At 46.3% G+C, this 22,168-nt stretch overlaps 1 protein-coding gene across 1 annotated transcript in view; it reads left to right on the forward strand.

The window, feature by feature from the left end:
* BRCC3 (BRCA1/BRCA2-containing complex subunit 3) overlaps positions 1 to 21,956 on the forward strand; it is a 65,170-nt gene extending 43,214 nt beyond the window's left edge. The window contains exon 8 of the mRNA XM_078664080.1: positions 20,631 to 21,956. Coding sequence (XP_078520206.1) covers positions 20,631 to 20,782 — 152 coding nt within the window. The 3' untranslated portion in view covers positions 20,783 to 21,956. The remainder of the gene's footprint in view (positions 1 to 20,630) is intronic.
* Positions 21,957 to 22,168: the final 212 nt, after the last annotated feature.

The following is a 22,168-nucleotide window of genomic DNA, read 5'->3' on the forward strand; positions in this document are numbered from 1 at the left end:
CACTGACCTCCACCCCCTATATCTATGCTCACTCACAAGTGTCCTCCTTGGCCTTGTAACTAGCGGCTGACAGCGTGTACTATCGCCCTAGTTCAGACACCTAACACCACAGCCTCTCTAAAATGGAGCTCAACGGCAAGCACACTTTTAGAATTAAATACCCCTCCACCCCTCTCTCCAAAAATGCCACTAAACGTTTCAAACACAACTTCTTGAGGGCGCACCCGGAAACACCCTTTGCCGACACCTACTTCTCATCGGGCAATGGAGCCCTGAACACTGATTTCATCTTCCACACCTCACGCAGAGCCCAATGGAGAAAAACTTTCCTATCTCTACTCACAGTCTCCATCACCAAGAAAACAGCCCATGGCTCAACTCTCACCATCACACCTTCCCACCTCTTCCCTGGCAGGTCTACCATTACAATCTATAATACCGGGATTGTCCTGATCCAAGCCACGGACAAGAACCTGGAACTACTAGACAACCTGTTCCCCAAGTTCAAAGAGCACCTCTCCAAGCTGCGGACCCGAACCCAGAAGTCCGCCAGCACTATCCCCCCTGACCTCGCAGCCACCACCTACTACACCTCTACCCCCAGCACCCCAGTAAATGGCCCACCTGCTGTTAACGCACGCCACTCCCCAAGGACAGTCACGAATATCCCCGCCGCACATACTAGTAGCCCCTCCAACACGACACTTCTTATCCCCACCTACACCCCCTCCATCCATCTCCCCTCGGACAGATCATCCCCCATCCACAACACTCCACCATTTGAACAAGCCATCGCCCAAAGTTTATCCACCCCCTCTCATCCCCCCCTCGACAGACACCTTTCCCTCCCCATCTCTCTCTCCACTCCCACCCACGTGTCTCTCACACCCGACACAACAACTCCCACCCACAACACGCCTACATCTGCACACACCATCACGCGGAGTTTATCCACCCAACAACCCCATCCCCCCCACGGCAGACTCCTCTCCCTTCCCCGCTCCCTCCCCACTCCCACTCATAACATTATCCCCCTCCCAACTCAAGATACAGAACATACCTCCTCCCTTACCCTAGCACCCCCCTCTCTCCCACCTCCTATTCTGAGCCCTCACTACCCTCCTGTCTCCCCCACTGTCTTCAACCTTCACTCACTCTTCTACTCACCTGTATCGTCTCCCACTGAAGTCACTATCTATGCTTCCCACCCACCGCCTGCCTCACCTTCACCACTCACACCCCTCGCCCACAAACACGTCCACACCTTGAATACCATCCCACCCATTAGCACCGCGGAACACCTCAACAACCCTCCTGACTTGACCTTATCCACACTCCAACAAGTCAAGGAGGAAATTTTACAAATCAAAAAAGACATCCACGCAATCAAAGACCTTCTCTCCTCACAGCCCAGTCTACCTCCCACCATCCCATTACCCTACAAACGACGCACCCTTCCTACATACACTCGCCCCCGACGACTCCAGCAATGGTCCACTATCCCCGTTCGCAATAACTCCCACCGCCCCCGTCGTGTTCTCAGCCCCTTGTCTGACCTCGACCTTTGCTCTCTCCTACACTCTTATGGCCCAGGTCCGGTAAAAGGTTTTTCCAATTCACACATCCCCATACCCACAATTCCCACAAACGCTCTGAGGCTCCCAACACTCAACAACAGAGGCTCCGTCCCTAACAACCTCAGGAAAGTTCCCCTCACACTAGAAAGCTCGTCCACCCTTCTCTGTCCCAAACTCAAATGCATCCTACTAAACTGCAGATCGGCCCAGAGACATTCCTCCGACATCGCGGATCTTGTCTCAAATAGGGAGCTAGACCTAGCCTTTCTAACGGAAACGTGGCTCACTGAAGCCTCCACCCCGATTATGGACATACTAGTCCCCCCCAATTATCACATCATTAGGTTGGACAGGCCTCCTGGCAAGACGGGCGGGGGAATTGCATGCATTGTTAAGAGCAACATCTCCGTTACTCAAGTCACCTCCCCCTCCCTTTCCTCCTGTGAACTCCTCTGCCTAGACATCATCAGTGAGGGCAAACAAGTATGTACTTTACATCTCATTTATCACCTGCCTGGTGACAATCTCATATTCACCCAACAAGTCATGGACCTGATCACTTCCAACGCCGGTCGGCAGACCACTCAAGTCTACCTGGGTGACTTCAATCTCCACTGGAACGATCAGAAAGACACTGCAGTGAATAGTCTAAAAACTTTCCTCAATGCGCTTGACCTCACCCAATTATGCGATAAACCAACACACGACAAAGGCGCGATACTCGATCTCATCATTGCCAAAGAGAACGCTATTCAATTGGAAGCGATTCTACCCTGCGATTGGTCAGATCACCACATTATCACCTTCTTTATCAACGAAAAAGTTAAACCTAACCCTACTCAACCAATCAAATCCAAAACATGGAAAAGGGATTTGAAGAATCTTAACCCCTCCACCCTACCTCCCCACATCGGCAACCTCCTCCTTCCCCCTTCAGGTGCCTCAGATGTTCAATCACTGACTGACCACTACCTTGACTCTATGAATACAATAGTCAATGAAGTCGCCCCTCTGCAACTGAAGAGAGTCTCCACCAAAATCTCTAACCCATGGTATGATGGCAGTCTCAATGACGAAAGGCGTAATATGCGAATGGCAGAGCGCACCTGGAGATCGGACCCTTCAGCACTGCATCTCAAAAAGCTCAAGAACAAGAGAAATGCCTACTTTAGGAAAATAAAGCGCACAAAGTCGGACTTCTTCAGCCGCCAGCTGGACCACGCGAAGAATAGGCCAAGAAAACTGTTCGAGTTAATCAAGACCCAAACAAAGGCACAACCCACACAAGCAAATAGCACAACAAATGACACTCCACACTGTGAAGCCTTCTCTGCTTTCTTTAAACATAAGACTGACAACATAAGAAATGACCTCATAATGGATGTAAATCGATACTCCAACTACACCAGAATGGCTGACACTCAACCTAAAAACAAGGCATCTTGGCAGTACTTCGACACCTACTCGGAAGAAGCTATACACAAACTGCTCTGCACTTTGAAGCCCTCTAATCACCTCACAGACCCTCTACCTGCTAATGCGGTAAGACTTTACCCCCTTGCTCCTCCCTCTCTGGACCAAGATCATTAACAGCTCGTTGCGACAAGGACACATTCCAGACTCCCTTAAGGTGGGGCAAGTCACGCCTATACTCAAAAAACCTACAGCTGATCCGTCTGACCTAAACAATTATCGACCCATCACCAATATCCCCACCCTGGCCAAACTGTTGGAGAAATGTGTCCAACTCCAACTAACAAAACACATTGATAAATTTGACCTCCTCAACCCTCATCAATCAGGTTTCAGAGCGAAACATAGCACGGAAACAGCTATGACACACATAATTGATGACGCCCTCCAAATTCTGGATCGTAATGAGTCCTGCCTCCTCATCCTTCTTGATCTCTCGTCAGCATTTGACACGGTCAAACATGAGAACTTGTTGGAGCTGCTAAGTACTAGGATGGGGCTATCGGGAACTGTTCTCAAATGGTTTTCGTCTTTCCTTCACAACCGGTCTCAGAGGTTCAAGATCGACAATGTACTATCTACACCGGTGCCTGCAGATCTTGGGGTTCCACAAGGATCCACCCTCTCTCCTACACTGTTCAACCTCGTTATGGAACCCCTCGCCACCTTGCTTCAAGCATCCAATGTTCAATTCCATATGTACGCTGATGACACGCAACTCTACCTAAAGTTACAGTCCCCGGAAGATATCAAACAGCTGAATTCCACGCTTATTAACACCCAATCCTGGCTGGCCGATAATCACCTCAAACTAAATGCTCTAAAAACTGAGTTCCTACTCATCTCACCTCCGGCGAAAATCTCCACCACCCAAACCTGGCTCAACAACCTAACAGCACTCAATGTCCAACCTACCATCGTGGACTCGGCGAAATCCCTAGGCATCACACTCGACGCCAAGCTCGACATGCAGCAGCACGTCAGCAAAGCCACAAAAGCAGCTAATTTCCAAATTAACACGCTGAGGAAAATTAAACCCTTCCTCCCTGCCAAAGACTTCCAAACTGCTGTACAAGCTCTAGTCATCCCTCGAATAGACTACGGAATTGCGACCCTCAGCGGTCTCCCGCTATCCACAACAGCACCCTTAAGAGCCTCCCTGAACGCTGCCGCGAGACTCATTACTGGCTCAAGAAAGCACTCGCACATATCCCCAGACCTAAAGTCTCTAAAATGGCTGCCTTTTGAAGCCAGAATACAGCTAAAAATTGCAACTATGACACACGCGGCCGTGCACCACAAGGCACCCTACTACCTCGCTCAAAAGCTGTCTATATCAGGAGGGTCGAGATCCAATAGGAGTACTAAAAATCTACTCCTGAAACCTCGTAGATTTCGGAAAGCGAAAACTTACAAACGCTCCTTCTCAGGAATGGCACCCAGGATCTGGAATGCGCTCCCTCCTGAAACAAGGCTAATCACCTCCACTGCACTCTTCAAGAAAGAGGTGAAAACAATGCTTCTGGCCAAGATCTCCTGATCGCTACAGATGTTGGGTCAGAGACTCTGCATTGCTTGTATCGCTGCTCTGCCTATCCTCGACTTGTTGGGGGCACTATTACGCTACTCTATTACTACCGACCAAGATATGATACACGTTGGTTTACTGATCCACCTGTACGCCATGGTAGTGGGATCAATGACCTGTGCTGCTATATACTACTCCCTTACCTGATCATATATGGAGTGGTTTTATGTTTGTTTTTTTCATCCATGTTATTACCATGTTACTTACCATGTTATTACCATGTTATTACCATGTTACCATGTTACCTACCTGATCATATATGGATTGGTTTTATGTTTGTTTTTATCATCCATGTTATTACCTTGTCACTGATTATTATACTGTTCCCATTATCTCTGTTTACTCTGTTGCCCCTTCCCTGTCTTTGTGAAGCGCTCTGATATCTGTAAGGATCTTGTTCGCGCTATATAAAACTTTGAATAAATAAATAAATAAATAAACCACATTTTCATCCACATAGTCAGGGGCGCTAGACTCAATAGGTCTGATAAGTATGCTAAACCAACCTCCTTATGGATAGAGTAGGTAGGAGTTGACTGAGGTACAGATAAAAGCGATCTAATGAATCTGTTCTCGGCTCTCTGGATGGGGTCAAGATTTACATATCCCCACAAGGGGGAACCGTATAAAGCAATGGCCACAGATTTGCACTTGTAGATTTTTAACAAGGCTTCCATGGGTCTTGCTCCCAGCTTACTTGCAAAACCTAAAAGAGCTGAGGCCGATCTAGTAACCGCCAAGCGCTTTGCGCTTATCTGTGGGCCCCACGTCCCTTTGTGGTCAAACAAGACACCCAGATAGGGAAATGTGGTGACCTTGGAAACTTGAGCCCCACTGCAAAAAAAGGATTTATGGCTCTTTTTTGCACAATCCCGACCCATGACCATAGTGTGCGATTTAGACACATTAATCTTAAGGTCCAATTTCTCCATGAAGGAACCAAAGGCATTCAGGAGAACCTGAAGACCAATACCAGTGCGGGAGATCAGCACGGCATCGTCCGCATACAGGAGTGCCGGAATTTGGGTAACTCCTGCACGCGGAACGTCCGTGCCCCTACCTCGCAGGTATGCCCCCAGGCCATTAATATAGATCGTAAAAAGCGTGGGGGCCAAAATGCAGCCTTGCCGAACCCCCTTTAATGATTTAAATAAAGGGGTACACCTTCCATTATTAGACACTCGGACAGCTGCAAAAAGATCCTGGTGCAAAGTGGCCATAAATGTGACCAATGCTTTGTCTATGCCTAGTTCCAGTAGGATCAACCATAATTTGGACCTATTGACAAGGTCAAAAGCCGAGGAGAGGTCCATGAAAGCTAAATACACGGACCCCTCCTTGGCCACCGTGTACTTTGAAATGAGTAAATGTAAATTAATGCATTGCTCGATTGTGCCTTTTTTTTCTCTGAAGCCATATTGCAGTTCTGAGAGCCCACCACAGTCCTCCACATTCTCCCTTAGTCTATGCAAAAGGACTCTTCCCAAAACTTTTACAGTTGAGTCCAGAAGTGAAATAGGTCTGTAGAATGCTGGGTCGTCCCGCTGACCTTTGTTTTTATAAATAGGGACGATAGTAGATATAGCCCAAGAAGCGGGTGCTGGGTTATCAGTAACCGCATTAAACACATTACACAGAACGGTCGACCATAGTTTAGGTGAGTACATGAAGAAATCAGCCGGGACTCCATCCGGACCGGGTGCCTTATGTTTTGTAGTTTCCTTAAGTGCATTTTCTACTTCTTGTGGGCTAAAGATGATAGGGTGAGCGGGTCCATTGTACAATAAACCCTTATTGCCCACATCCCCCTCGTCGGCTTCATATACACTTTTAAAGAAAGACAGCCATTTATCATCAGCAATCACGCAGTCCATGGGTTCATTTTTATCTTCGGAGAATAAAGGCTGCTTAATAATCTCCCAGAACCTCCTACTATCCTTCAATACTGCCGCTGACTGGAGGTTTTCCCATGTTTCATGTTTGATGGAGTCTTTACAATTTTTTATTGCTGACTTATAAACTTTCCTTAGCCTCGTGATTTTATCTGTTGCCCTCGGCACGATTTTTAATGCCACCATCAGGTCTCTGTGGGCCTTCGAGCATGCTGAGTCGAACCAACGCTTGTGTCCTTTAGGTCCCTGAAACGGTTTAGCTAACAAATCGCTCGAGACCTGGACACATATCTCCTCAAAAGCCTCTACAATCTGTTTCCCCTGGGCATCCGGATTCTGACAAAGCTCCACCTGTTCTTTTATCTTAGGGAAACATTTTTTGTAGAAATTGTCCGGGATCACTTTTGCCCACTTCAACCTTCTATCTTGGTCAGTGGTCCTCAGGGGGTGTGAAGCTTTTACAATTGATGGTGAAACGCCCATCTCGGCTCCCCATGCCACTGCCAGTAATACTGGGTTGTGATCGCTATAGTGGGTTTCTACGGTGCGATAAGCAATAGTTCGGTTAAGAATACCCATTGAGACAAAAATGTAATCTATCACCGTTCCATGATTGCCGCCCACAAAAGTTGGAGTTCTCAGACCATAGTCGGGTTCAAATAGATTGTAGGTGGCGAGTAAGTCTTCAAGTTCCTGACCCTCTGTAGAATGTACAAAGTGGGGACCAAATGGTACCGCATCATCCATTTCATCAACTACTAATCCCTTACAATCTAAATTACATAAATGAATGTTAAAATCACCTACTAAAATAAACTCAGAAGCGAATACGATATTCTGTAAGACTCTGTTTAAAATACTGTCCAGACTTGCAATGTTGCGACCGGCGTAATCGCTATTCCCAGAATTGTAAAAATTAACGTATACAGTCCTGCTGGTTTTGCTGATCACCCTTTCTACTATTAAGATGTTGTCGGAATCAGTGGTGATCTGCCTGTAGCTTCCTTTTAAATTCAGAGCAAAAAAGAGCGCCAGGCCCCCCTTAGCCCTGCCCATTCTACCTGGAACTGCAGGTTGTACAAAGCTAGTAAACCCGTCCCACCAGATATCGCTGGATGTGACCCAAGTTTCTTGCAGGGCGATAATATGATGTTTAACAATAAAGCTCCGCCAAACTGGATCCTGATTTTTAGAGTTTAGTCCTGCTACATTCCAGCTTATGACCTTACATGAATCAATAATTTCACCTGGCTTGTTGCCGCCCTCACGGTCTCCTTCCACTGTAACTGGCGATGGAAGTGCCTCTCTAGTATCCCCTTGACCACGACACTGTGTGTTTTCTCCGTTGACACCCAGTTTCTCACTGACCACAAGCCCCGATAGAGTTAGTTGCTGAGTGAGATTTATAGATGGGTGAGGCTCAGCCACCGCCTTACAGGTTTGCAAACTATAGTGTTTCTCTGTTATGATGTTGTTGCTACTGGTTTTTCGGTTGCTGGGCCCCTCGCGTGCGTGATCTTCTCCTATTGCAAGTCAATCGCAGGTGTTTAGATCAGCTAAGGGGCCAATTCTGTTTCCTGTGGGAATACCCCACACGGGTGGATTGGATGGCTGAATATGGCCGTTGTAAGCTACGTTCCAACTTGGGTATAAACTATTTGGGTGGTTCAAAAAAGGGTCCGATCTCTGCCACAGTGTGGGCCTGAAGCCCTGCTCGTTATGATTATATCCCATAGGCCCTGGCCCCCACCCGTTTGTTCTTAGATCTTGCTGCTGTTCAAACTGATGATTTGGCTTGTACGGGTAACTAGATCTTCCTACGTCCCGATGTACCATCGGTTGGGACCACTCAGTTGGATGTCGTAGAATAGTAGCCCTCCCCCAGCTACCAATACTAGTAGGCTTGTGTTGCTTGATGGCATTTGGCACAGTGGCAGACTGAATCTCATCATAAAAGAACTTGAGAGTCAGTGGGATTATAGAACCACTGCGGCGTTGTGGTGGAAACACATTATTTAAAATGTCTGGGAGGACTTCGGCATTTGCAAAATTTAAAATGACACAGTCGCCTTTAAACTTTTTGGGCTTACTGCCAATCCAGGATACCCTCCTGGTCAAAACTATGTCCCCAGCCAGTTTATCTAGCCCTCCTTCGGCCATGTGCATGTTATTGGAGAGCCAGTGTAGGGCTTTATCTTTTAAACCCGGTTTAGACTCAATTTTGTCTTGAACAAGAACTGGAACATTGGCCAACACCAAGACTACCGGTGAGGCTTCCACAACAACTTCTGCTGCGGGAGCCTCTAGGTGCGCAACCACTGTTGCGTCGGTAATACTAATGTGCGGGGCTCCGGTTTCAGCATTCTGATCCATGACATGTGGTGAAAGCAATGAGGGAGAAGGAACCAGCCCTTGTTGAGTGATCTGAGTGGGCTGTAAATTACTATCGGTGGGGGAATCCACCTCGTCCGTGGATATAAGGTCTGTTACGAGGGAAGAGAGATTCTCTACCTCTTTAACCAAAACATTCTGTACCCCACTCAACTTCCTCACTTCTGCAGTCAATTTGTCCACTTTCCCAATCAGAGGTTTGATTATAGTCCTGATTTTGATGTCGATCATATCTTGGATCCGGTTGAAAAGAAAATCATCGCTGATTCGTTTGGACTCGGAATCCACCTCGACAACAGTGTGTTTGGCCGCCCTCCTAGGGGGAGGTGTTGCGGGCTTTTTCTTGCCTAGATGTTTACCCCCTCGTTTAGTTGGTAGCTTTCTACACGCTCTGACCGCGCGTGTTTCTGGCTGCGGAGATTGTTGGTCTTCATTCTGGGTGGCTATCTGGCTGTTTGAGTCTATGAGGGTATTGTCAGACAGATCTATTAAATCATTTCTACCCATCGAAGACTCCAGATCGTCGGTGGGCTCGATGACATTCTCTGAAGAATCAGGATCAGCCATAATAAGCGAAGAATTGGCTAGCAATGGGTCAGACATTGAGGTGCTAGCAGCGCCTATTGATGGACTTGATTCGGGTAACACCGGTGATTGGCTCAAACCCAGAGATTGTCTACGCTTATTGTTAATACTACTAACGACTTGAACAAGATACGAGTCTAAGGTATTCACGGCTTCAACTGGGGCAGGTACCAGTTTTTTCCCCATGCTATGAGCTGTGCGGGTGGGTCGACCGTGAGCCTTCCACGTTATTTTTTATTGGAAGCTAGAATGTCTCATCTAAATACGTGTGTAAAATAGGCTCTGTTTAGCGTTGTCAATTTCACTGTCGCACATGTTACTTTCATCTTGTAAAGGTGACGAACACCTGCTCTATTTCAATGCACGGGCCTCGGCGCAGTGATAACACGCAGCAGACCGGGTCTGTTACCTCATCATATTTGCTAAGTGAGTCGCCTGCAGTAAGTGGATTCCTAAGTGGCATTTTCATCGTTTCCTAATGAGGTAATTCTAGTGTGGGCGGCCCCTGCTTCTCACGTGCATTGTGCTCATAATGGCGCCGTCTCATTTTAGCTGCCCTCACCAAGCCGCCAAACAGGGGGGGGTACATGTAATCTCATGCACTGCGCATTACTGCCCGTCTTCAAGGGGCATTCGTTGCCCAGTCACTGAATGCAATCGGAGTCTGCCTGTTATTAAGCACGTGTTAGAAGTGCTCTGCAAAATATTGATCCGATCGCTTCACTGATTAAAGACGGAAAAACACAATCTCTAGTACCGCTCCTATTTGTGGATCGACCGGCGCGTAAAAATATCTAGAACACATGCAAAGGAACACTAATGCTTATATCAATTTCAACTGCAACATGTTAGAAATCAGCAATATGTTCCTTAACGTAGTGAACACACACTGCATCAATTACCCCTACAAACAAAACCCCCTCTCTTCCAGCAGGGTAGCTTTCCTAAAAACCAAGACCCCAGGTGTTCCTCGATTTTCCTCAGTGTTAAGAGCCAGACTCACTGCCCGAGGCCTTTTAACTTCATTTTAGCCACAGATTCCATATCAAGCCCAGTGGCTTCATTTCCTCTTGGAATATTGTTTTTCCTTCCGGAGTGTGACCACATGCAGGTTTTCCCCACACACCCTCTCACCCTCACACACACCCTCACCCTCACACACTCTCATACCCCCTCACCCCCTCTCACCCTCTCTCATCCTCTCACCCTAACACCCTCTCAACCTCGCACACCCCTACACCCTCACTCACCCTCACACCGCCTCATCCTTACACCCTCCCCCTCACACTCTCACAACCTCCCCCTCACACTTCATCACACCCCCTCACACCCTCGCACCCCTCACCCTCACCCACCCCTTCACCCTCACCCACCCCCTCACCCTCACATCCCTCACCCTCACAACCCCTCACCCTCACAACCCCTCACCCTCACACCCCCTCACCCTCACACACCCTCACACACCCTCAGCCTCACCCCCTCACACCACCTCACCCTCATACCACCTCACCCTAAACCCCCTCACCCTCACACACCCTCAAACCCCCACACCCACCCTCACACCCCCTCACACACCCACTCACCCTCACCCTCACACACCCTCACTCCCCTCACCCTCACACCCTCACACACCCTCACTCCCCTCACACCCTCACACACCCTCACTCACCCTCACGCACCCTCACACGCCCTCACCCTCTTACCTCTTCACCCTCACACACCCTCACCCTCACACCCACTCACCCTCACACACCCTCACACCCCCTCACCCACACTCACACACTCACACACCCTCACCAGCATAAAATAACAAACATAGCATAACAAATTACAGCATAGCATAACAAAAAAAGCATAGGATAGCAACACATAGCATATCATAACAAAACAAAGCATAGGATAGCAAAACAAAACATAGCATAACAAAACATAGCATAGCAAAACACAACAAAGCATAGCATAACAAAACACAACAAAAAATAGCATAGCACTACAAAAAAGCATAACAAAGCATAGCATAACATATCAAAGCATAGCAAAACAAAACACAGCATAGTATAACAATCCATAGCATAACAAAACATAGCATAACATAACAAAACATAGCATAACATAACAAAACATAGCATAACATAACAAAACATAGCATAACATAACATAAAACAAAGCATAGCATAACAAAACATAGCATAACAAAACATAGCAAAACACAACAAAACATAGAATAGCATAACAAAACACAACAAAACATAGCATACATAACAAAATATAGCATTGCAAAGCATAGCAAAACATAGCGTAGCATAACAAAATACAACATAGCATAGCATAACAAAACATAGCATAGCATAACAAAACACAACAAAACATAGCGGAACAAAACATAGCATAACATAACAAAACAGCATAACAAAACATAGCATAACAAAACAAAGCATAGGATAGCAAAACTAAACATAGCATAGCATAACAAAACAAAGAATAGAATGGCAAAACAAAACAGCATAACATAACCAAACATAGGATAACATAACAAAATATAGCATAACAAAACATATCAAACAACAACAAAAGATAGCATAGCTTAACAAAACACAACAAAACATAGTATAGCAAAACAAAACATATAATAGCATAGCAAAACATAGCATACCAAATACAACAAAACATAGCATAATATAACAAAACAGCATAACAAAACATAGCATAACAAAGCATAGCATAGCATAACAAAACAAAGCATAGGATAGCAAAACTAAACATAGCATAGCATAACAAAACAAAGAATAGGATGGCAAAACAAAACAGCATAACATAACCAAACATAGGATAACATAACAAAATATAGCATAACAAAACATATCAAACAACAACAAAAGATAGCATAGCTTAACAAAACACAACAAAACATAGTATAGCAAAACAAAACATATAATAGCATAGCAAAACATAGCATACCAAATACAACAAAACATAGCATAGCATAACAAAACAGCATAGCATAATAAAACACAACAAAACAGCATAGCATAACAAAACATAGCAAAGCTTAACAAACAACAAAACATAGTATAGCAAAACAAAACATATAATAGCATAGCATAACAAAACGCAGCATAGCATAACAAAACAAACCATAGGATAGCAAAAATAAACATAGCATAGCATACAGCATCACTCCGCACCACCACAGCATCACTCAAGAGCACCACAGCATCACTATGCGCTACCACAGCATAAGTGAACGCCACAGCATCACTTGTTCGCCATCACAACAACACTCAGCGCCACCACAGCATCAATCTGTGCAACCATTCAACGCCTGGTTCAAATATATTCTCTCAATGTTTCAAGCTTTATTACAAATGTAACAAAAATATGTCAATATTTCACTTCTGTTCTTGGATTTTCGGCACAATAAAATACACTGAACATAATCTTCACAAAAGTTATTTACAAAACTTTAAGATATTGCCATTATAAATGACAATAACTTTTATTTAAGTATTAATTATTGAAAAAAAATTAAAAGCCATTGTTATTTGTAATATCAATACATGTAAGTCTCGTAAATACAACACATGTTGCATTACAAATGCTATACGTGTCACATTTGCGAAAGTTATAACTATTGGCATTGCAAATAACTAAGCTATTAATTTCGCTATTTAAAAAAAAAACGTAAATAAAAAATTTGTCATTTACAATACCAATAGCTCAAACTTTCCTAATGCGAGACCTATTGCATTGCAAATGCTTGTTTGGAATATTATGGTCCTAAGACCATAGTGCCGACATGTTTCAATCCAAAGTGGCCATAAAGGGCCAGGACTTTCTTCAGGGCAAGACTGACCCCCTATGTAAGGGAACTAAAAGGCTGGGAGGTCCCTATCCTATCAGTATAGCGAGGGCAGAGTAGCTGCTCCTTGTAGAGTGTAAAATGTAGTGTGTGTCATCTGCCAGACTCCATCTGAAAAGAAGAACAAGGACAAACAACATGTAACAAAAACTCCCAAACAGAATTGCTGCTGTGCTTCATACTCAAGTGGTCTAAAGTGAATACCACGTAAGTGAGCATGCCTAAACATGAAGTGCATGCCTCTGTATAGAGGTGTCTAACCCCTCATTGTGCCACTCAGATTCATTCCACTGTAACATATTGTATATCATGTGACAGAAGTATTGTCCCAGTGGCGAATTTAATCGCATTCTAACACAATCTGCGTGGTAGTCCGATTTTTTTATATACATAAAAATAGCATGCATCAAGTGATAAGTAGTCTCAATTGCACCAACTCTCGTAAGACCTTCTGATATTCTTCTAAGGATAAAAACCATTGCGGATATGTACACTGATTCATACGTATACCTCATGCACATTGCTTTGTTAAATAATACTTTACCCAATTAGGGAAGTTGACCTTTTCACACAGGACCGGTACGATAATGTGGGTGGTCCTGGGGGTATGTAAGAAGACAAGGAAATAATCAATCTAGATAGAGATAATCAAACTGGGAGATAAAGAGAAGGAGGCGCCGTACTCGTGGCAAGGGAGCCATCGCGAGTCAACGCGATATAAGTAACTTACTTCAATTGAAGGTCTCACCCAGCATTTCAACCTAAATACGTTCCGGTCCTCTGCTCTTGTAACCTGAGTAGCCGGTGTTGTAGTTAAATATAGTAGTGCGGAAAGCCGCTGGAGCCCCATGATACCGCCCCCGGTCCTGACAGGAAATTACGTCATACGTCAACACCTCCAACTTGGAGGTGCACGAATGGGAATTGTAGTTTTGTTTGAAGAATAGTAGTCCAAGGTCTAAAATCCGATCGGGAGGAAGCCAAATGAAGTGACCCATGATGTGGAAAAGTTCCTACTGTGTTCCCCTTTATTGACAAGAGTATATTGTTTGGCCTCACTACAGTGCGAGAGGTACTGACGTGCTGTGGTGGGCCAAAGAGACAGTCTCCGATCGTATAAACAACAGAGAGAAAAATGAATAACAATATGCAAATGATGTAATTAGACAAAGATGATAATATGCCCCAGTGATAGGAGGCGTTTATGATTGATCTAATGTGCCCAATGGTCAGGTCATGGTTGCATTAGACCCAATCACCAAATGGAGCTCCACTGTGTGAGTATACAAGGATAGGGTTCACATATGCTTTTGAATTAGAGGTGAGAGACCAAAGTAGCAATAATGTCTGAGGTCTGCTTGGTTTGACGGCTGTATATGTGGGGGCTAACAGTAGCATGAGTCACGGACATTGGGTACCTCAGAAACATTTGGATCTACTGGGTTCATTTGTCGAGTTGGCTCCAAGGTATACCGTCATTTAGTCCGTTTACATGAGTTTTTAAGCGGTATACCCAGCTTTGCTCCCTCTCTAGGAGTTTATTCTGAAGGTTGCCAGTGCCTGCAGAAGCCATATGGCACCTCTGCTTGTGCAAGTGAACGCACGCAGAATGCCAGCCAAGTCACTTTTAAAAGCCCTGTTTACTAAATGTCTCGGCGAGCAGTGCATGCGCTGGCTCAGGCGAGACCTAAACATGATATATACATTGGAAGAACCAGCCATTGGAGATATCACTAAGAACAACTGCAAGCCGGAGATAAAGCATGGGGTTATGTTCAACTACCCTGCCATCAATAAATGCCCCAGAGCAGATAAGAGAGTGCTCCTGGGCCAAATGGTCTGCCAGGCTGTTTATTTAAGGCTGACCCTAACTTATGGGCTTAACATCAAACACAGGTGTATCAGGCCACTTTCTGTTTGTGAGCAAGTTCCTCAGTCATGGCGAGGACCCATTTTAAATCCTATACATAAGGACTACAGGAGACTTTGCTAATTATAGGCTGCTAGTTCTATTAGATATGGGAGCAAAAGCATATGCCGCAGTTATATTAGGACCACTAGAGCAATGGGCAGAAAAGGAAATGTTAATACCTTTTCCCAAACTGGAGTCCGACAGAGGTCTGCCACTATAGACCACATAATTGCACTGTCCTATTTGGCCACCCTTGCTGGCTACAGCCATCAGTATAGGCTTGGTCTGTGGACTATTCTGTGGCTTTTGATCAGGGCTCGAAAAATCCAAAAAATGGTACTAGTCCTGCAGGACTAGTACCTTAAAAAATGTCCTCGACCTAACTGCAACCTACTTGGCCTCCGTCTTTGAAGCGGAGCAAATGTGACAAGATAACAAGATTTAAAGGCATCTTTATTGCTCGTTAACTTTGTGAGCAATAAAAATGCCTTTAAATCTTGTTATCTTGTCACATTTGCTCCGCTTTTACAGACAGAGGACAAAAGTTGGTTTGCTTTCCTACTCGCCAGAAAAGGCAAGTAGGACCTAAAAACCGCTCGACCTAGGTAAATTTAGCTCGACTATGCGAGCGGTCGAGTGGAATTTTCAAGCCCTGTTTTGATGGAATGGTTCGCATATACTATGGAGGAAACGGACCAACTGGGGTATCCCACAAGCACTATTGAAAGCAATCCTGGTATTATACATGGATACAGGGGTACGGATCAAATTGGGAGACAGCGATCAAGTCCCTGTAACGATCTATACTACTAGGGGCATCCAACAAGTGTGCAGCTTCACCCCCATATTATTCAAACGGTGTATAGGAACCCTGGGAGCAAAAGCATTTTCGCCAAGAAAAGACCAGCATAAAATCCCCATCCTACAATATGCTGCTAATCCTGGTGATTTTAGATCAAACCAAAATAGTTCTACAGCGAGGTCCAAATATACAATGAGCGCACCGTAAGATGGTGGCCACGGTCATCAAAACCAAAATGATGGTTTCTGGAAAACTTAACAATAAATCAAAGATCACTTTAGGTCTGGAAAAAGTTAACTATACCTTAACTTCCTAGGGGTTTGGCTTGCAAATATGACCAGGTCACTGACCAACCCATTTACTGTCCATTAGGAAGAGATCCAGCAATCTCACCTTTGCACATTTCTGCCTAAATGGAAATTTATAGTGTCCATCATAAAGTTATCACAAGAAAGACCTCTGACCTTTCTGGTCAGTGTCACTGCTGCCCACCCGCACAGCTCTACCGTTGAGGGACTGCCCGTGAGCCCAAGCTCCTTGCCAGGTACATGTTTGAGGCCCTCCTCCACCCGCAGGCTCCTGTCTGTGCCTCATCCCTGGTTGTTTAGTGGAAAAGCACCCTTCTCTTCTGCTATTCTGCTCTGTTCTGTGTCCTCTGTTCTCTTTTTTTTTTGCCCTTTTTACTTTTTTTTTTTTCCTCTTTTGCCTTTTTTTATCTTTCTTTTGCTCCTTTTCACTCCCTCTTCCTGCGCTCTCTGCTGCCCCCGCGGCCACTCCCTCCCCCTCACTCCAGCATGTCTCTCCCACCTCCCAGCTGATCACTCGCCCCCGACCCTTACTTAATGGTGCCAGCTGCGCGACCAGAAGAAAAAGACCTCTGACCGTCCTGGTCAGTGTCACTGCTCTGCCCCCCACGCATCTCCACCTTTGAGGATCTGCCCTTGAGCTCCTCTTGCCAGGTAGGTGTTTGAGGCCCTCCTACACCCGCAGGCTCCTGCCCGCGCCTCATCCCTGGTGGTCTAGTGGATGCTTACACTGCTCTTCTGCTGGTCCGCTCTTTTCTGTGTCCTCTGTTCTCAGTTTCCCTTTTGCCCCGCTTTCCCTTTTGCCCCGCTTTCCCTTTTGCCCCGCTTTCCCTTTTGCCCCGCTTTCCCTTTTGCCCCTTTTTGCTCCCCCTCTCGCCTCCAGGTTGATCGCCACCTCCGACCCCTACTTAATGGCGGCTGCTATGCGCCCACGCCAAAGGCGTGCTAAAGCCAAGCCAGTCTGTGCCTGTCCGCGACCCGACTGCGACCAGTGCAAGGGACCCCAGCACCCTTCATGCTCTCAACCCCGGACGCAACAACTGCCATCTCTGGAAGCCGAGCAACACCCAAGGCCCAATCTCCTGCCGTCACTGCTGCTGTACCTTCACCCACCTCCAGACCCCAGCAGCAGGACCCAGCCCATCGGACTCCAGCGTACACAAACCCCTGAACTGCATCTTCCTCAACGTGCGCTCCCTGCACAGACACACCATAGAAATCTGGGACCTCCTCAGCACTCACGCCTGACGTCACCTTCCTCCCAGAGACCCAGACCAAAGCCATCTCTGCACCAGACATCGCAACCGCCATCCCCGATGGATACAAGATCCTGAGAAAAGACCGCCCCACTGGCCTAGGAGAAAGCCTCGTCATCATCCACAAAAGCTCCGTCCGCACGACAACCACCAACTCGGACAATGTCTCGCCCCCTATGGAACACATTCACTTCCAGATCCAGACCAATCCCAGAACGACGCTGAACCCTAGTCTAGAGACCGTCTGGTCCCCGAGGCCATTCACCAACGTCATTGCCGGCCTCATCGCACCTCACGCCCTCGCCTCCACAGACTACGTACTACTCGGAGACGTAAGCTTCCACCTGGACAACCACGACGACCCCAACACAACCGTCCTCTAGAGAACCTAACCAACACAGGACTGAAGTAACTTGTCTCCATCCCCAATCACACAGCAGGACACACACACTCTACCCTGTCTTCACAGGAGGAACCAGCACCTTCTTCAGCCACTCAACAGAACTGCTCTGGACTGATCACCAGTGCATCCATTTCTCTTTTAGAAAACCCACCGCTCACAAGCACGCACGCTGTCCACACAGTCTCAGAAGAACACCTCACCTCCGCCCTCACCTCCACTCCACCACCAATTTAGAGCGATGCCAACACCGCAGCAAGCAACCTCCACCAATGGATCGCCAACTGCGCCCACATACTCTCCTCCCCCAAAAGACTACAAGATTACTCAACAAGAAAGCAAACTGGTTCACCACGGCACTCCAAGAATCTAAGCGCTCCTGCTGACGACTAGAAAAGACGTGGAGAAACAGCATAACTCCAGAAACACGCACCACCTACAAAACAGCCACCATGTCACACCACTAACTCATCAAAGCCACAATGAAGAACTTCCTCCAAGACAGAATCCTCTCCAACGCCCACAACTCCAAGGAACTCTTTTCCATCATCAAGGTATGTGCCAAACCTGGCAGTGAAACAACAGACGTTCCACCCTCACAAGACCTCTGTAGCAGACTCTGCTCCTTCTTTCACCTCAAGATGAAGACGCTGTATGACAACTTTGATGACCAAGATCTCTGCATAGCCACAACCCCCGCCTCCAGCGACGCCACCCAATAGACCCCACTTACTTGCTTCTTGCTCACGACAGAAGACACCCTAAAGACCATGAAGAGAATCCTCTCTGGAGCACCTTCAGACCCCTGCGCGCCACACATTTTCCATAGGGCTGCCACAGCCATCGCACCCGAGCTACTTTGAACCATCAGTTGCTCCCTCGAGACTGCCACATTCCCGACAACTGGAGGCCCGCCGAAGTCAACACTCTCCTAAAGAAACCTCCGTAGACCCGATGGACCTCAAGAACTTCAGGCCCAGTTCACTGCTACCTTTCACAGCCAAGGTCATTAAAAAGGCTGTCCACACCCAGCTAGCGTTCCCCATCGAAGCCAACAACATCCTAGACACTTCCCAATCCAGATTCCGCAACAACCACAGCACCTAGACCGCCCTCATTGCTGCCACAGATGACATCTGCGCCCTCCTCGACCAAGGCCAGATGACAGCTATCATCCTCCTGGACCTATCAGCAGCCTTCAACACAGTCTCAGACCTCACACTAGCCACCTGACGCCACGACGCCGGCATCCAAGGAAAGGCCCTAGACTGGATACGCTCATTACTCACGGCATAAACCGAGCATACGACTCCCGCCCTTCCTCTCAGAACCGACCAAGATCAGATGTGGCGTACCCCAAGGATGCTCATTCAGACCCACCCTCTTCACAGTGTGCCCCCCACCCCCTGGCTTTTTCGATTGACCCCAACGGAGTAGCCCCCCCGCGCGCCGTCAAATCCTAACAGGTGAGTAGTGCGCTTTTCAAACCCCTGATTGATTATAGGCAAAATTGATTCCCACAATTTCATATGGGCGCCTGTATGGAGGAAATGCTTGATAAATTGCAGTGCACCATATACAGACGGATGTTCCTATTAACCTCAATACACTTCATGTGCTCAGGTAGGGCTAGAATTTGGATTATTGGGTCAAGACATGGTATGTAAGTCATCGTTAATCAAATATTACCAGGTAATGCAGGCTAAAGGGGGCTCGCTGAAGACAGTCCTACAAGAGATTTTTAAAGCACAAGATTACAACTGGGCCGCATATTTAGATACGGCTATCCGGTATTTGGACCTGGATGCTAAAGTGCCATAAGGGCCGGTCTCTTTCTCTGAAGTAAAGTCAATTCTTAGGAGACAAGTTGTGACTCTGCCAATGAAAGTTGAAATGAAGTCTGGAGAATATAGTGGAATTTGAATCACTATATTAACATGGTATGATGCACTGTGTATGCAGTTCTAGCTCAAAGAATAATTATCTGGGATATGCAGGAGTAATGTCCTGAAGGCATGACTCCTGACTCTACCCATCCAGGATTAGAGGTCAGACTGGAGCAATGGCACCATGCCCCCTCATGAATGCAGATTCTGCAGTTATGAAAGTGAATTTTTCATTCATCTCCTCGGTTGCTGAATGGACCTGGGGGATACTTATTGCATTTTATTGAAACCATTCTTTTTGCAAAGCCTACATGGAAGGAAGCAGTCTCATTTTGTTTTAACTTTGGATGCTGGGTTCCTAGCACACTTTGGGAAATACATTGGTCTCCTTCGGGTTAAACTGAAAACCTGGGACCAGTTTAATCAGAAGAATTACATTGGAGACTCCAGGCATAAATGAAGCCAGTCTGAGCACAATAACCCCTTGCAACTATGCACAGCGCTTGAAAGCGCTCGGTAAGCATTCAAGGTACTGATGTGGGAAGCCAAGTGGACATGTCAGATCCACGAAAGTAGAAAGTGCATTGCATATGTTAATTTTATATAAGATTTTATAGCTTCATGCGAATGTTTTATGGTTATGGAACCTACCCTGTATCCTTGTGCTGTACATTGTGATGTATAACCTGTTCTTTGTCTTGCAGTCTTCACCAAGAATTTGTGCAGTCAGATGTCTGCCATCAGCGGCCCGCTCCTGCAGTGGCTGGAGGACAGACTGGAACAGAACAACCTGCGCTTGCAGGAGCTTCAGAGGGAGAAGGAACAGCTTCTGCAGGAACTGGCAGCTCTGGACTGAAGAAGTGGAGTATGACACTTTCAGGAGGTCACTGATGAAACGCCATTACCATAGATGTTCCAGAGACACACTGGGGCACAGGACGCATCCGAGTTGGATCACTTGCCCTTTGCTAGTGGAGGTGTTTCGAACATTTTGCAGAGCTTACCCAAATGCCCGAGCCAAAGACGCCAGTGCTTGTAAGGTACCTCACAAAGGACAGATGGTGGAACGAAGGAGACCCTCACGTGCGCTGTGCATGGCGGCTTTAAGAAACGACTGCTGGTTTCCATGAGCTTCATTTGAGAATGGAAATCTGTGCGGACTTTGTTCTTTTACTTCATTACACATGCTGAGCTCAAAAACATGTTAAGTCTCTTTCTTTTGCTTTTGCAAATCAGCTAAATACATGTAAATGCTTGCAAGCTTGTGAGCAGTCTGCACTGGAGTTCTAGATGCATAAATCTGTGGGTCCTGCTGCTGCTCCCCGCTTGCGCCCAGGGCGCCTTCTTTATTAACCTTTCATCCGGGTCTTTGGAGAAGGAGCTCTTCGGATAAAGCAGGCAGGGCTCTGTTTAAATCTGTGTAACCTTAAAACAGTGCTAGGATCCATGTGGTCACATTGCTTTACTTACTTGAGAGATCTGTTCACATGTCCGCAACCTTAATTTACTAGTCCCACTCTTGTGCCATTGCGTAAGACCCCCAATCTAGCCAGTGCGCGTATGTACTATTAGACTTGAGTTCAGTATACTGCTGTTATTGTGTAAAACCATCCATCAGACCAATCAGGGTCCTCTCTTGTAACAAACTCATTTACCCAGTCTACGGTGTCAAACTGGGAGTGTGACTGGGCACGCTGGCTATTGGCCATATTAGTAATTAGCCCAGTTTGTCACCATTAAATCACTGTTTGTGTATCTTGTGTCTAGTACTGACTTTCTAGAAACACAACTGGCAATCCTAGTGTGTGTGTTCTGCAGGGCGAGGCCCAGAGCCCGAGTGTATGAAGATTTGTGTAAGAATATTGGCACGAGAGCTCCTTTGGAGGTATTGACTGTAGATTACTGGTGCCTTGAAGGAGCTTCGGAGAGAGAAGCGACTCACAGCTGCCTAACTTTGTTCTTGAGGTGTAACAAACCTGTTGATGCTAAATCAAGAACTTACTACAATAAAATGACACTTAAAAAGAAAACTGTGATTCTTAATATTTCTCCTGTTAAGTTGGTAAGCGGTGATTACCAAAAAGAAACTGATTGTAGTTTCTGCATTGGTAAACGTAGGAAGCACAGCCCTGTACACAAATGGGGTTGAGGTTCTCCTCGCTTCCCTTGAAATGTTTCATTTACAGGATCAGTCTGAAAAGCAGTCAGAGGTGAACTTTCTTAGCATCTCAGTCATTTGGAT

The sequence above is a fragment of the Lissotriton helveticus genome, chromosome 10 (genome assembly GCF_964261635.1).
Source record: "Lissotriton helveticus chromosome 10, aLisHel1.1, whole genome shotgun sequence".
Lineage (NCBI taxonomy): Eukaryota > Metazoa > Chordata > Amphibia > Caudata > Salamandridae > Lissotriton > Lissotriton helveticus.